Raw genomic sequence first — 16825 nt, forward strand, 5'->3', positions numbered from 1 at the left:
AATGATGTAGAAGATAATTGTTTTAGTGGGAGACAGATTTTCTTTCATCAGTTGAACATATTTTCATCATATTTTTATGAGTGACCTCCTTGTTAAGGAGAAAAAAAAGGATTTCATTAGCTTCATACCTTTGTTTCCGATCAATAACTTTTGAACAACCTAGTGTAGAGTCTTTAAACTTTGTATGAATGTTGTTCATGGTCAGTAGCTCCAGTTGGCACATCCAATTCAATGAATTCTAGTGATAAACTAATAAAGCAACCTCCCTAAACTTCTCATGTTTCTGGTTCAGGCTATGGGCAAGCAGTGTGTGGTGTTTAACTGCTCAGAAGGCCTCGACTACAAGATGTTGGGCAAGTTCTTCTCTGGTCTCTCACAGTCCGGATCCTGGTGCTGCTTTGATGAATTCAACAGGTAAACTTTGTTAGATGTTAATGGTGTTTTTAATCTGGCAAAAGATTCTTGTTTGTTTTACATCAGACAAGAGTACTTTCTTTGCCATATTTTCCAAAATATCTTATTTTGTTTAGCTACATTACTAACTTATACGTGATTGTACAAAATAAAAGTTTATCATGATTAGCTTTAAGATAATTTCATTCAAAAGACTTAGAACTCTTCATGATGAGAATATAATACATGTTATACCAAAACGAATTAACTGTGCTTAGCTTAGCTGCAAGAGACTTAGGAATGTTTGAGAAATGGAGAAAAAGAGACTGGCATTTATAAAGGATATCTCAGACAAGTACCCATATATCTCACACCCTGGATGCGTTTTCCAGAATTGACCTGGAGGTGTTGTCAGTGGTGGCCCAGCAGATCCTCACAATCAAGACGGCGAAGGATGCAGGTGCCCTTAGATTTCTGTTTGAGGGAAAAGAAATCAAACTGAACCCGACATGTGGATACTTCATCACCATGAACCCCACGTAAGTATTCAGGCTTTATGTTTGACTATTATATGCATCATTCCTGAAGCGCTGTGAGTACATGGGCTGCTTCTCCTACCTTGTTGTGATGCTGCTCACTGACCGCTGCTATCCAACACTGATTGGTGCCCTTCGTCTTTACCTTTGGGCACCCTTAGAATCGAGTTTTATGGCAAAGTGATTAAACTAAGCCACACATGGGGATATATCATAACCATGAACCCCATGTAAGAATGGATACTTAAACTTGTCCATTTTCTTTTAAAGCAGCAAACTATTTCTTGTTTGACATTCTCATCAGTGTTGCTAATGTTTTGCATTAAAGTCATTTTCAAAATAAGATCAGTCTCCAGTACTTGTAGAGAGAGTTAAGGTTTTAATTTAGTAATTGTAGGAAATTTTAAAAGTCTTTTTAATGTTAATCCAGTATTTTACATATGACAGCAGTTTTCTTAGATACTTATTTCACTTATAACTGGTTTTGTTTGTGTGTAGGTATGCTGGACGTGTAGAATTACCAGACAACCTGAAGTCCCTGTTCCGTCCCGTGGCCATGATGGTGCCAGACTACTCCCAGATCGCCGAGATCATGCTCTTCTCAGAGGGATTCCAGGTAACCACTCTATCTATGTCAGTAGGAAACCATCGTATTTAAACTTGTTTTTTCTTCAAACAAAAATGTTGAAATATAAAAGGATTGCTTTTGTTGTCATTTTGTTTATTGATGCTTAAAGAATCTTGGTCATTATTCATAAAATGCAAAAGATATATAATAAAAATCTATCTGTTGCATCTTTGTTCTATCAGAAATCAAATCCCTAAAATATTTAATATTTATGATTTTTATTATTTTTCCAAAAACACTATTATCATGCTTTACATATTCTCATGCTATACAAGCTAGCCAGTTTAAAGGTGATATTTTTCTAATATTTAGCAAACTTTCAGAATAGCTTATATTTTATGGTTTTTTTTTTCTTATATTGAAAAGTCCCTGTCAGTGAAGATTGTGAACCTTTACTTTCTAGCCAGATCACTGTTGTCATTTACATGTTTCCTTGTATATTTTATGCAATGTCATCCCCCTGTTCCAGGATGCAAAGTCCCTGTCAGGGAAGATCGTGAACCTGTACCAGCTAGCCAGTCGACAGCTGTCCCAGCAGGACCACTACGACTTCGGCATGCGGGCCATCAAGTCTGTCCTCGTAATGGCCGGACATGGCAGGCTCCACGCACAGCAAAAGTAGGCATTAGACAGTTGTTGTTTTGGCTAGTTTAGCGTATTTGGGTGTAGGTGAATGTTGTTTTCATATTAGGCTCTTTTTAAGAAAAAAAGATAAGGTATTATCAACACCAGCATCATTGTGAAAATACCCACACCTTGGTGGTGTTAACTCAAAAAGTGTGAAAGATATTGACAAAAAATTGCCAAATAAAATGTAAATCATACAACCGAATGAAGAAGTAAATACAGGGCACAGCTGCACCACAGAAGTGTTGACTGCTAAATTTTTGGCACCACCGGTAAGTGGTGGAGCAGGCGTTTAATGGCCGATTATGAATTGTAATGAGCAGTACTAAAATAGTTGACTTATGTATAATTGCATTAATTATGTGTATTACATGGCAACAGATTTTTCTGTGTATTTATAATAAATGCATGTTTGTTTTAGTTTAGGTTAAATCCAAAGTAGTCAAGCTAATGAAAAGTAGCATTTTTACAAAAACTAAACAATGATATAGCTTAATAGAAAAGAAGCTATATGCTATAGCTGCTTTAAATAACATTATTTATTACCAATGTTAATAGTTACTTATTTTCATTGCTAGATATTGCTTTATTGTATTAATTTAAGATATTTTAATTGTTTCAATATGATTTTGCTTTTCCTTAGTCTTAGGAAAAGCAAGTTATTATGTTATTGTTGGCAACTTTGTATTTCTATTATATTGTGTTTCAAGGAACTGGAGTCATCAACAGAAAGTGTAAGTTTAAAATATTGACAGGGTCAGTCACAAGAAAATAATCCCTCCGTTATCATACCAATATATATATATAAGGGTTACTGTATATATATATAATAACAACCCTGAGTGACTCATATGCCCATGACTACTTGACCTATTGTTGTGTGAGTGATGTGTTGATTCGCTTGGAATGTCCGGAAAAAGATTTCGTAAATCTTGATTGTGTTTTTTCCAGTCCCTATTCCATACTAGAAGTATCCGAATGCCATCAATATTTATTTAATTAATACATATTTTATGGAAGTTATAAAGATATTAGGCGTTCTGAATATTGATATTTATTATAATTATGCTGTTTGTGTTTAATGCTGATGCTGCCTTTTTGGATTGATAGCTGTGGTGTTTAGATGTGTTATCCGTATTTCATAATTGAAATTCTCAACATTTCTTAGAATGATGCTGAATGAGAAGTGTGCAGTGTTGATATAAATTGTGCAGAAAATTGTGTAGCAAAAGATGTTGTATATAACTAGAACAAGAATATGAATATGTTTTGCTTTTTTAAACTCTCTTTTTTGCATCTAGAATTGATATTTGATTGTTTTCACAAAATTAACAAGTTTTCAATTTTATTTTAATATCAAGGCTGTATTTGAAGCTGTTTCATGAAATAAACACAACAAGCATCAATACTCAAACACAATTATAGTATACAAACATATATAGTATAAACTTATATTCTTTTCCAAGCATAATGATTGTGATTTCATAAAAATAAGCTTGAAGAATGTAGTTTTTGGAAGATTTAACCAATAATTTTAAGTGATCTTCTTTATACAGATTGTGACATTCATCCTCTATATCATTTATTTAATATTTGGGTTTTTTTCAGCTTCCTTTAATATTCTGCTTGACATTAACTTTTTTTTAAACATATAAGTGTCAATGATCTATACTTTTTGGAAATTAATGGTCATATTAATAAAATCATATTTTTATTCCTAATAATGTTATGAACATTCACCTCCTTCGCCTTGTGTGAATGTTTTGTTTTGCAGTGGTTACGCAGAAATACAAATGTTTGATGCGGCAATGCCAAATTATTTCTATGTATAGCATCATCCTGTGGCTAAATTTTCAGTGTTTGAAATGAAAAAAACAACAATATTTACCATAACATTAATAAATCAAATAAATATATTTGCAGTGAGAAGTTTCATTTTCAAGATGTATGGAGGTTCAAATGAATATGATGCCTTTCTTTTTAATTTCCATTGCTTAAATCTTTTAAGCATTTGTTGTAAAGAGATTAAGATTTGATAGTTTTTATGACACTTTCTTTTTTTCCTGCTGTGTAGGTTTTAAATTGGAACTTGATGCTAAACAAAGACTCAATTTGGTTTGGTCCTAGGGAAACAATGTTAGAGTCATAAGATGTATATATACAGATTGTTATTTCATTTTACAGCACCTATTTCTAAAAAAAAATACAAAAGAACTCATTTTATTATTTTGAGCAAATGACAAAAAATATAATATTTGCTAACAATTTTACTAAGAAGGGGGAATTAAGTAATGATTAGGATTATAGTTCTAAATGAAAATTTGTGCAGGAAAAAAATTGTTTCACATTTGCCCGCTCCTGTTTTTTAAACAAAACGGAAGGTTTGTATTTCAAATTTTATTTGGAAAACTCGCTCCCATTTTTTTAGGCCAAAATCTGTAAAACGAACAATATATTGGTGTGTCCTATAAGCCACAAAAAACACTGCTGTCATGGCATTCATTTTTATTTGATTCTTGCTTATCACAGAGCGGACAGGATGAACGTGACGCTGACAGAAAAAGAAGAGGCATATATCCTCATTCATTCACTGCGGGACGCCAATCTCCCCAAATTCCTTGCCGAGGATGTGCCGCTATTTGATAACATCCTGGCTGATCTGTTCCCAGGAATTACTCCCCCTGAGCCTGACCATGGCATATTGGAGGTATGTGCTGGAAGAATATTTTTTTTATGTAAAAGTCATGTTTATTGGTGTAGTTCAACATTAAGGCACAGCTAGAGCCAGGGTCTGTACATTCTTTTTTAAAAAAAATGTTACTTTGTTTTCTTAGTTATGTCAGAAAGTGGAAATTAGGCCTTGGTCTGCACATACTATTTGGTAAATTTAGTTAATTTGTTGCTGAAGATATTTTAGAAAATGTTAAGCTGCTTCTCACATAATGTTTTCTTTGCAGAACAAAAACAAAAAATAACATTTCAATCAGCCTTAGGAATAGTTTGTTAAGGTAAAAAGGTGGGCAATCCAGATACTCATGTGACATTGGCCCTTTTTTTTTTGACAGAACTGATTGCCATTTTACCTGTTCATTTTAGAAAGCCATCTCGATGTCTACCCGTGATCAAGGCCTGCAGGTGTGGCCCCATCAGGTGGAGAAAGTTAAGCAGCTCTACAACCAGATCCTTGTGCGGCACGGGGTCATGTTGGTCGGCCCCACCGGTGGGGGAAAAACCACTGTCAGGTCCATCCTGCAGAAAGCTCTAGTGTTGTTGCCCACTATACAGCCCCAGGAGGACACACAGGACACACAAGATGGGAAGAAAGCTATCACCTATGTGGTATGAAAGAAAATAGATGTTTCTCTCTCCAGGAAAATTAGAATATTATTGGATTTTTCTTAAGAAGTGTGCTCATGTGATGATTTTATCACCTGAAAAGTAGCAAAATTCAACAATAGAGAGCTAAAACAATATATAAATACACTTGCATGAATATGAATAATGAATTTACCATCATGTTAGAAGTCTTACTAAACCTTGTGGAAATATTCAAAAGACAAAAAGCTTAAAAAAGGGCCACAAATGTGTATTAAAGGTATCCTGTGTACAATTATGCCTGGTTTCCCTTCCCTATGTTGGTACCATTTGAAAGGGTTTGAATGCAGAGAAAGAATAAGTAATTTTATACTGAAGATTACAATATTGCAAAAATTAGTTCATTTGACGTCCTGTGTCAGTTTAAATTTGAACTGTAGTTACTTGATGTTTTATGTATTTTCTTTGATATACATAGCTTTAATGTTTCCATATTAGAAGATGGCATCAATTTTTCTTCTATAATTGCAGCACAACCGAGCTAAGAAGGGCCACTGTGATGTTTTCACTGTAAATCCCAAATGTGTTAAGCTGGGAGAGCTATATGGTGAGACTGACCCCAACACTTTTGACTGGACGGACGGTCTTATTGCCATGGCGGTACGCAGGTTCACAAAGGAGCTGACCAAGATGGACCTTCCCGGAGATGGGAGACCAGGCACTGGCATGTCTGATATCACCCCGGTACGTCTCACTGCTTTGTGAATAATTTTGGATTTATTAAAATCCAGCTCTAGGATGTTGTTTTTTGGGTTGATTTCATATGTCTTTTATTTTGTAGATATGTTGGTGTTATTTCTTTTTCTCTATTGCTCCATAAAAAAAGACCAATGAAGATGATCGTTACATAGACATTCTATGCATTGTTTTGGCTAATATTCAATGTTTTTATTTTGTAGATATGTCAATTTTAATTTGCCTCTTTTTCTTCAACAGAAACAAATATTGCTACTTATTCTGTTAAGGTTCAAACGATTAAGGGTCCTCAGGGCCTCGATATCAGACTTCCTCGAAAAGTGATATAAACATTTTGAATGGCGTCTGTTAGATATTATTCTTAATAAACATTTTTGTTTCATTAGAGATTTTTTAGAATTTGTAAAATAACATAAAATATTAAAACTGTTTGGATTATATTATCAAGCGGGATAAGAGTAAGCGCAAGGTCGTACAGACTGTGCGTGTGTGGAATGTAAGTACTGTCACATTGCATGACACACGGTGTGGGAGTCACAACCGTGTTATAGATAGTGAGCATGGGAGTTACACTCGTGTGATAGTGAACAGACGTTTTTTATGGTTTGGGATTTTTGTCTTGCATTTTTGTAGATTATGCAATGAACAAGTAATTTATCATATCAATTTTTCTCCACAGCTTTGCTTGGTAGTATGAATTTTAGGCAATGATTATGCAGCATAAAACAGATGTTTATAGAATTAAAATGATCAGACCATTGTTTGACCTTGCTTGAGGTTGTGGGTTCGAGCTTCAACAGGGGCATTTTCTCCTTGCCTCTCAAAAAAGGCACTATTACAGGTTGTAACACAGCATGACTCCACAGGACTTGGTGATAATCTTGCATTGCAATTATTCAAAAAGAAATAAGTGTAATCTCATACCATGCTAACTGTTTGATTTATTCTCTCAATGAAACAGGAAGATGAGGTAATGAATTCTGGGTACTAAAAGCTTACAGACGCCTTATTTTCAGCTTGTCTGTTTTGAAAGAAAAAGCAAAGAAAAGGTATTGTGCTAGCCTTGGTGTCATGTCATTCAAGATTTTCAAATGAAACTTGGTACACTTGTTCCCACAAACTATGCACACATGTGCAGCAAGGCCCATAACTCAGGCTTAAATCATCGTGAAGGTATGACACTTTTTGATTAAAAGCATCCCTACCAGTTGAGCATTTGTGTTTTCTCTGCTGCGCTCTTGTTTGAACGAGTGATATTGGAATGATGTGTTTTTCAACTGTACTGTATTGTATAAGTGAAGCAGTGTTTTGAGTTTTGTTTGCAATGTGTACAGAATATATGGAAAGGGATTTTTGTGAGTACACCTGAAAATATATCTAAAATGTATCAGCATGTTATTGTATTTCTTCTGTAGCAGTGTAAACTCTACTTTTAATTGCCTATTTTTGATTGATTGGTTGTTCACTAAATATAATGATTATTTGCATTTATGAGTATGTGCTGTTTAGTACCACATTGTAAAGGACAACATTCAATTATAAACAGTTTACATAATTATACTAAGTGAAAAGTGTTGTAATTTATCGGCATGCTAGTTACTGACCAGTTGATATGGGAGTTACTGTATAGACAAACGCAAAGAAAACCATCCAATGGTTAAAAGAATGTTAATTGAATCATATGATAGTAAAAATAATTATTTTTACGTGAACATACCCAATTAATCGAGTAATATTCAGCATTTCTCTTTTTAGAAGTGTGCACAATTCATTATTTATTTGTTAATATCATATTTAGCTTTATGAAATGTAAAGACATTAATCAGAGTTCATCATGAAATGTTTACTGGATATATAAAGTAGTGCTCATACATGTTATTACGCAGCTTTATTGCCTTTAATTGTTTCTTACCAGGAATAGAGTTTTTAGCTTATCTGTTTTGCAGAAAAAAGTTATTTCAAAGCCTTATAAATAGTGCCATTGCCATCGGCAACCTTTTTGCTGCCATTTTTTATAATTCTGGATAAAAATACACGCTGTTAGGTTGAAGAAATAATAGACGAGCATTGGCATTTGTTTGCTGTTCTCTTATACTTATTAAGTATTCATATCTTAAAGTAAGAACTTTGTCAAATTATGGAATGAATATGTCCTCTTTTTTGATTTGCTGCACAGTATAAGAGAAGCATTTAAACTATGAAGGAGTCTTAATTGACAACAGTTATGACCGGTTTAAATTATTTCCCCGATTGAAATTAAATTACGTGCTTTTTTCATATGAATGCTTTAAATAACCATTGCCTTTAGTTTACCTTAAAGTGCTTAACATGGTAAATAATGGTAAATATTGTGTGTGTGTGTTTGTGATGCATTCTAGGTATTTAAAAAAACAAGAGGAAATATACAGTAACATAAGGCCAAGCCATATCAACATTTTTTTTACAGAATGTAAACAAAAAAATGGAGTGAGCTGGGGAAAAACAATCGTTTTTAAATTCTTCAAACTACAGTTATTATTTCAGTTGGAAAACAACGTTTCACTTTGGTTTGAAAATGATAAAACTTGTTTATTTAGGAAACAGCCATTTTGTTGGAAATGATTTACACCACTGCTAAACTGGTTTCAAATATAAAACACGCATCTGTTACTTCCGTTTGCAAAAAATATATAATTGTAAAGGGAAGTCAGTGAGATAAAATGGATGCTTTTGAACAAAGTATTTAGCACCCAAAATGAATATGTGAATAATATATAGGTGCAGTTGCACAAACATTTTTTTTGAAAAGTTTAAAAAAAAAATAGCTGTGGTAAGTTCGCGTGGTCTTAATTTAAATATTAATCAATGTATAAACATCACTCTCTCCTTAAAATACAAAAACAAATTGAGGAGCAAAGCTAGTAATACAGACATATGCACAGTATTATATCAGTTGCAGAAAAACTGGTGGAAAACATCAGATAAGGCCTTTGTTACAGAAGCTGTTGAGCTACATCAAGACTGGCCTAACTCTGTTCTCTTAAATACATACCACACTGAAATTGGTTTTTCTTCTTTATTAAATGAAAACAGTGTATTCATTATTTTCACTGTTAGATACATGAGTTCCATTATCATAATTCTGGCACATTTCTTGAGGCCTTGATGAAATGTCTTTACTGCTAAATTCATTTTAAAATCAAACTATTGATTACGTTTATCCATTGACAAATAAAAGAATTCCAGAAAAGAAACTCACAGGGCCTCAAATAAGAAAGTCAGTGAATGGAAAACTGCAGCTAATCCATGAAGACCTCCTAGTTTCTTGTTAAAACATTGCTGTATGTCTTGAATACAAAAGTATGTTTTTCCTTTAAGCACATGCTTTTAAAATGTTACTAAGATATAATATAACAAGTAATGGTATACACCCTCGCCTATTTTGAAAATGATAAAATTGACCTGACATTGCAGCCAGCAACGGGGGTAACGAGTGATGTGACGACGGATGTTGATGGGAACCCGGATCGTGAACATGGTAGCGGGGTGCTGACCGACTGGCGATGGCTGATACTAGACGGGCCTGTAGACACACTGTGGGTGGAGAACCTTAATACTGTACTGGACGACTCAAAGGTATCATAGATAGTAGTAAATTAAATGCCCCCAGGAATGTAAATAATGATATATTCTCATAAAATGCTATTTGCTATTTGCTATTGTTCCTTCATATATCAAACTGAAAATCTGAACTGGGAACATTCATTTTGATGCAATATTTAGATACCGTCTGTGATCGCTTCCGTTATTGTAGACCTTTTATTGCCTGATGATGTTTGTATTGGATATTTTGACTGAACCTAATTTGCTGAGATTGATGTTTCTCTTATTTTCACCAGGCCTCTTTTTATAACAGTTTGTTGAGTGTGATTAAGTTGCTTCTGTTTTCACCAGGTCCTGTGTCTGCCAAGTGGAGAGCGTATCAGCCTGGCACCGGGTATGAGGCTTATCTTCGAGGTGGATAATCTTTCCCAAGCCAGCCCGGCCACTGTCAGCAGGTGTGCCATGGTCTACATGGTAAGTACACCCATACCCATCCTTTCTTTACAATTTTCTGCTTTTCCTGTGGAAGTATAAATTATTATGAAAATATTGTTGTACTAATTATAAAATGATTGTATAACAAGTTGATAAGCTGATGGCTTATACCTTATAGAATAATCTAGACCGTCTTGGTTGAAGCCTTGAGTACTGGTCTCAATTTTAGGAGGCCTTGAGAAAATTCCTCTGGTTTTCTGCTGAGTGAAACATTTCAAAGCAATCTGTAACTGTCCGTCTTTGAGTGCCAAAAGCTCATTTGGTAGTGGAAAAAACTACCATAGAACAGTTCATAATAATGTTCAACTGTATAATGACAGTTCTTATTTACCCCGCAAAGCATTTATGGTTACACTTCAACAAACCTATGAAATTGTGGCTTCAAGTTACACTCAAGAATGATGCAGTGAAAACCGGAACACTTTGAAGAGTTGAAACTGACTGTCTAATATTGCCTTTGAGGCAGTACAAATTTGCTGTCTCTCATTGTACTTTGTGTAATTGATTGAAAAGAGCGTTTTGTTAAGTTTTTTTGCAAAGAGTAGTAACAGTATGTCCTACATTTCAGGACCCAGTGGACCTTGGCTGGAGGCCCTTTGTGAAGACATGGATCCAGAGGCTACCGAGAGAAATGCCCGACTCTGGGAAACGCCACCTACAGGCATTGTTTGACTACAGCCTTGACAAGGGCCTGCGCTTCTTCCACAAGTACCACAAGTTCCAGTGTGTTCCAGCCCCTGAGATGAGCCTTGTATCATGTCTGTGTCACATACTGACTGCATTCTTTGACTTTATGGGCAAGAATGGCGGATTTGGAAGTCCAGGTAAATAAAGCTTTATATTGTCTTGCAAACTGTTGTTTGGTTTCCCTTCAATGTTAATGTGTTAGGTTGTCTGTGTTTTATAAGGAAAAAGTGAGGTATTGTCATAACCTTCGTGAAGTCGTTATTATAAATTTCATACAAAGATTGAAATTTATGTTGTAAGTTTTTGTATGTAAAACTGAGATTTAACATGAAACTTCGTATGTATGTTCACCAAGATAATATGCACATTTGTTTACTGAGACAAATGGCCAAGTGTTTGCATCAGCTGGCTGGGCTCTCAAGTCAAAGGTGGTGTTACTGAGACAAATGGCCAAGTGTTTGCATCAGCTGGCTGGGCTCTCAAGTCAAAGGTGGTGTTACTGAGACAAATGGCCAAGTGTTTGCATCAGCTGGCTGGGCTCTCAAGTCAAAGGTGGTGTTACTGAGACAAATGGCCAAGTGTTTGCATCAGCTGGCTGGGCTCTCAAGTCAAAGGTGGTGTTACTGAGACAAATGGCCAAGTGTTTGCATCAGCTGGCTGGGCTCTCAAGTCAAAGGTGGTGTTACTGAGACAAATGGCCAAGTGTTTGCATCAGCTGGCTGGACTCTCAATGTCAAAGGTGGTGTTACTGAGACAAATGGCCAAGTGTTTGCATCAGCTGGCTGGGCTCTCAAGTCAAAGGTGGTGTTACTGAGACAAATGGCCAAGTGTTTGCATCAGCTGGCTGGGCTCTCAATGTCAAAGGTGGTGTTACTGAGACAAATGGCCAAGTGTTTGCATCAGCTGGCTGGGCTCTCAAGTCAAAGGTGGTGTTACTGAGACAAATGGCCAAGTGTTTGCATCAGCTGGCTGGACTCTCAATGTCAAAGGTGGTGTTACTGAGACAAATGGCCAAGTGTTTGCATCAGCTGGCTGGGCTCTCAATGTCAAAGGTGGTGTTACTGAGACAAATGGCCAAGTGTTTGCATCAGCTGGCTGGGCTCTCAATGTCAAAGGTGGTGTTACTGAGACAAATGGCCAAGTGTTTGCATCAGCTGGCTGGGCTCTCAAGTCAAAGGTGGTGTTACTGAGACAAATGGCCAAGTGTTTGCATCAGCTGGCTGGGCTCTCAATGTCAAAGGTGGTGTTACTGAGACAAATGGCCAAGTGTTTGCATCAGCTGGCTGGGCTCTCAATGTCAAAGGTGGTGTTACTGAGACAAATGGCCAAGTGTTTGCATCAGCTGGCTGGGCTCTCAAGTCAAAGGTGGTGTTACTGAGACAAATGGCCAAGTGTTTGCATCAGCTGGCTGGACTCTCAAGTCAAAGGTGGTGTTACTGAGACAAATGGCCAAGTGTTTGCATCAGCTGGCTGGACTCTCAATGTCAAAGGTGGTGTTACTGAGACAAATGGCCAAGTGTTTGCATCAGCTGGCTGGACTCTCAATGTCAAAGGTGGTGTTACTGAGACAAATGGTCAAGTGTTTGCATCAGCTGGCTGGACTCTCAATGTCAAAGGTGGTGTTACTGAGACAAATGGCCAAGTGTTTGCATCAGCTGGCTGGGCTCTCAATGTCAAAGGTGGTGTTACTGAGACAAATGGCCAAGTGTTTGCATCAGCTGGCTGGGCTCTCAAGTCAAAGGTGGTGTTACTGAGACAAATGGCCAAGTGTTTGCATCAGCTGGCTGGACTCTCAATGTCAAAGGTGGTGTTACTGAGACAAATGGCCAAGTGTTTGCATCAGCTGGCTGGGCTCTCAATGTCAAAGGTGGTGTTACTGAGACAAATGGCCAAGTGTTTGCATCAGCTGGCTGGGCTCTCAATGTCAAAGGTGGTGTTACTGAGACAAATGGCCAAGTGTTTGCATCAGCTGGCTGGGCTCTCAATGTCAAAGGTGGTGTTACTGAGACAAATGGCCAAGTGTTTGCATCAGCTGGCTGGGCTCTCAATGTCAAAGGTGGTGTTACTGAGACAAATGGCCAAGTGTTTGCATCAGCTGGCTGGGCTCTCAAGTCAAAGGTGGTGTTACTGAGACAAATGGCCAAGTGTTTGCATCAGCTTGCTGGGCTCTCAATGTCAAAGGTGGTGTTACTGAGACAAATGGCCAAGTGTTTGCATCAGCTGGCTGGGCTCTCAAGTCAAAGGTGGTGTTACTGAGACAAATGGCCAAGTGTTTGCATCAGCTGGCTGGGCTCTCAAGTCAAAGGTGGTGTTACTGAGACAAATGGCCAAGTGTTTGCATCAGCTGGCTGGGCTCTCAAGTCAAAGGTGGTGTTACTGAGACAAATGGCCAAGTGTTTGCATCAGCTGGCTGGACTCTCAATGTCAAAGGTGGTGTTACTGAGACAAATGGCCAAGTGTTTGCATCAGCTGGCTGGACTCTCAATGTCAAAGGTGGTGTTACTGAGACAAATGGCCAAGTGTTTGCATCAGCTGGCTGGGCTCTCAATGTCAAAGGTGGTGTTACTGAGACAAATGGCCAAGTGTTTGCATCAGCTGGCTGGGCTCTCAATGTCAAAGGTGGTGTTACTGAGACAAATGGCCAAGTGTTTGCATCAGCTGGCTGGACTCTCAATGTCAAAGGTGGTGTTACTGAGACAAATGGTCAAGTGTTTGCATCAGCTGGCTGGGCTCTCAAGTCAAAGGTGGTGTTACTGAGACAAATGGCCAAGTGTTTGCATCAGCTTGCTGGACTCTCAATGTCAAAGGTGGTGTTACTGAGACAAATGGCCAAGTGTTTGCATCAGCTGGCTGGGCTCTCAAGTCAAAGGTGGTGTTACTGAGACAAATGGCCAAGTGTTTGCATCAGCTTGCTGGGCTCTCAATGTCAAAGGTGGTGTTACTGAGACAAATGGCCAAGTGTTTGCATCAGCTGGCTGGGCTCTCAAGTCAAAGGTGGTGTTACTGAGACAAATGGCCAAGTGTTTGCATCAGCTTGCTGGGCTCTCAATGTCAAAGGTGGTGTTACTGAGACAAATGGCCAAGTGTTTGCATCAGCTGGCTGGGCTCTCAAGTCAAAGGTGGTGTTACTGAGACAAATGGCCAAGTGTTTGCATCAGCTGGCTGGGCTCTCAATGTCAAAGGTGTTGTTACTGAGACAAATGGCCAAGTGTTTGCATCAGCTGGCTGGGCTCTCAAGTCAAAGGTGGTGTTACTGAGACAAATGGCCAAGTGTTTGCATCAGCTGGCTGGGCTCTCAATGTCAAAGGTGGTGTTACTGAGACAAATGGCCAAGTGTTTGCATCAGCTGGCTGGGCTCTCAAGTCAAAGGTGGTGTTACTGAGACAAATGGCCAAGTGTTTGCATCAGCTGGCTGGACTCTCAAGTCAAAGGTGGTGTTACTGAGACAAATGGCCAAGTGTTTGCATCAGCTTGCTGGGCTCTCAATGTCAAAGGTGGTGTTACTGAGACAAATGGCCAAGTGTTTGCATCAGCTGGCTGGGCTCTCAATGTCAAAGGTGGTGTTACTGAGACAAATGGCCAAGTGTTTGCATCAGCTGGCTGGGCTCTCAAGTCAAAGGTGGTGTTACTGAGACAAATGGCCAAGTGTTTGCATCAGCTGGCTGGGCTCTCAAGTCAAAGGTGGTGTTACTGAGACAAATGGCCAAGTGTTTGCATCAGCTTGCTGGGCTCTCAATGTCAAAGGTGGTGTTACTGAGACAAATGGCCAAGTGTTTGCATCAGCTGGCTGGGCTCTCAATGTCAAAGGTGGTGTTACTGAGACAAATGGCCAAGTGTTTGCATCAGCTGGCTGGGCTCTCAAGTCAAAGGTGGTGTTACTGAGACAAATGGCCAAGTGTTTGCATCAGCTGGCTGGGCTCTCAAGTCAAAGGTGGTGTTACTGAGACAAATGGCCAAGTGTTTGCATCAGCTGGCTGGACTCTCAATGTCAAAGGTGGTGTTACTGAGACAAATGGCCAAGTGTTTGCATCAGCTGGCTGGGCTCTCAAGTCAAAGGTGGTGTTACTGAGACAAATGGCCAGTGTTTGCATAAGCTGGCTGGACTCTCAATGTCAAAGGTGGTGTTACTGAGACAAATGGCCAAGTGTTTGCATCAGCTGGCTGGGCTCTCAATGTCAAAGGTGGTGTTACTGAGACAAATGGCCAAGTGTTTGCATCAGCTGGCTGGACTCTCAAGTCAAAGGTGGTGTTACTGAGACAAATGGCCAAGTGTTTGCATCAGCTGGCTGGGCTCTCAATGTCAAAGGTGGCGTTACTGAGACAAATGGCCAAGTGTTTGCATCAGCTGGCTGGGCTCTCAATGTCAAAGGTGGTGTTACTGAGACAAATGGCCAAGTGTTTGCATCAGCTGGCTGGACTCTCAATGTCAAAGGTGGTGTTACTGAGACAAATGGCCAAGTGTTTGCATCAGCTGGCTGGACTCTCAATGTCAAAGGTGGTGTTACTGAGACAAATGGCCAAGTGTTTGCATCAGCTGGCTGGGCTCTCAAGTCAAAGGTGGTGTTACTGAGACAAATGGCCAAGTGTTTGCATCAGCTTGCTGGGCTCTCAAGTCAAAGGTGGTGTTTCTGAGACAAATGGCCAAGTGTTTGCATCAGCTGGCTGGACTCTCAATGTCAAAGGTGGTGTTACTGAGACAAATGGCCAAGTGTTTGCATCAGCTGGCTGGACTCTCAATGTCAAAGGTGGTGTTACTGAGACAAATGGCCAAGTGTTTGCATCAGCTTGCTGGGCTCTCAATGTCAAATGTGGAATCTTGCAAAATCTTTTCATGTTGTCAGTTTGCATTACTGCTTACAAGGTATATTCATCCATTTATGAATATTTCTCTGCTTTCAAATTAGTATAATCCTATGGTATTATAACATGAAGTTGTTGACTGTTGTGTTGCAGATAAAGTGAACAAAGAAGGTACATACTATTGCTAGACATATATATATATTACATTATATTGAAAAATCACAGTGAAAAATTAGTCTCAGCGTTTGGGGATCGGACAATATATATTAAACTAATTTTTGCACACAGGCTAGAAGGCAGGGCATTTAGCTCTTGTCATAAGTTGGCTCGGTATTGGAGGACCTCTGGCTTTGATCCCCGGCTGTGACAGCTAATTTTTCACTGCAATTGTTCTTTGCATATTTTCTTGGGCGTGTCTGTTTACTCATATAATACATGTATCAAAGTTTTTTTAACATGCATGAGACTGAAAAAGTTTCTACTAATCATGACACTGTGGAACTTTACAGATTCATTAGCAAAAAAACTTACTAAAGAATATCATCTTTTCACATGTATATACTTGCTGTAAGCACAGTGTTTATCTATAAATTACACTCACTTATTTTCTCACTGTATTTATTGAACACATTATATATTTTGATGTATTTTTTGGAAGTAACAAATTGTTTATGTTTTTGAGAAAACATAAGTTTATTGATTAATCGTGCGCTTGATATGAATTAAATAGTAAAACTTTTAATTTAGAGATGCATGAAATTAACTTTAATATTGCGGTCTTACCACAAAGAACTCCAGACTGCAAGCACACTTCGGAGATCAAGATGGAGTCGAGGTTGTTCCATTTATACATTATGATGTACATATGTGTATTTTATCCACACTGATTGAGTTCATATCATTTATTTCATTCAGTTTCCCGATTTATTGTTTGTAGATAAGTTGTATCAGAAATCAATACGCACTAATGGCCAGCTTCTTTACTGATTTCTTGGTTTTAAACAAT

The 16825-nt window shown here is 38.1% G+C and overlaps 1 protein-coding gene across 1 annotated transcript in view; it reads left to right on the plus strand.

Annotated features, from left to right (window-relative positions):
• Nucleotides 1–16825, plus strand: part of LOC128208062 (dynein axonemal heavy chain 6-like) — a 131503-nt gene that overhangs the window by 45304 nt on the left and 69374 nt on the right. Inside the window, exons 40-52 of the mRNA XM_052911377.1 lie at nt 293–414; nt 786–932; nt 1428–1545; nt 2027–2175; nt 2895–2918; nt 4714–4891; nt 5281–5523; nt 6031–6243; nt 6704–6751; nt 9709–9870; nt 10189–10311; nt 10901–11156; nt 15973–15990. Coding sequence (XP_052767337.1) covers nt 293–414; nt 786–932; nt 1428–1545; nt 2027–2175; nt 2895–2918; nt 4714–4891; nt 5281–5523; nt 6031–6243; nt 6704–6751; nt 9709–9870; nt 10189–10311; nt 10901–11156; nt 15973–15990 — 1801 coding nt within the window. The remainder of the gene's footprint in view (nt 1–292; nt 415–785; nt 933–1427; nt 1546–2026; nt 2176–2894; nt 2919–4713; nt 4892–5280; nt 5524–6030; nt 6244–6703; nt 6752–9708; nt 9871–10188; nt 10312–10900; nt 11157–15972; nt 15991–16825) is intronic.

The sequence above is a fragment of the Mya arenaria genome, chromosome 11 (genome assembly GCF_026914265.1).
Source record: "Mya arenaria isolate MELC-2E11 chromosome 11, ASM2691426v1".
In the NCBI taxonomy this organism is placed as follows: Eukaryota; Metazoa; Mollusca; class Bivalvia; order Myida; family Myidae; genus Mya; species Mya arenaria.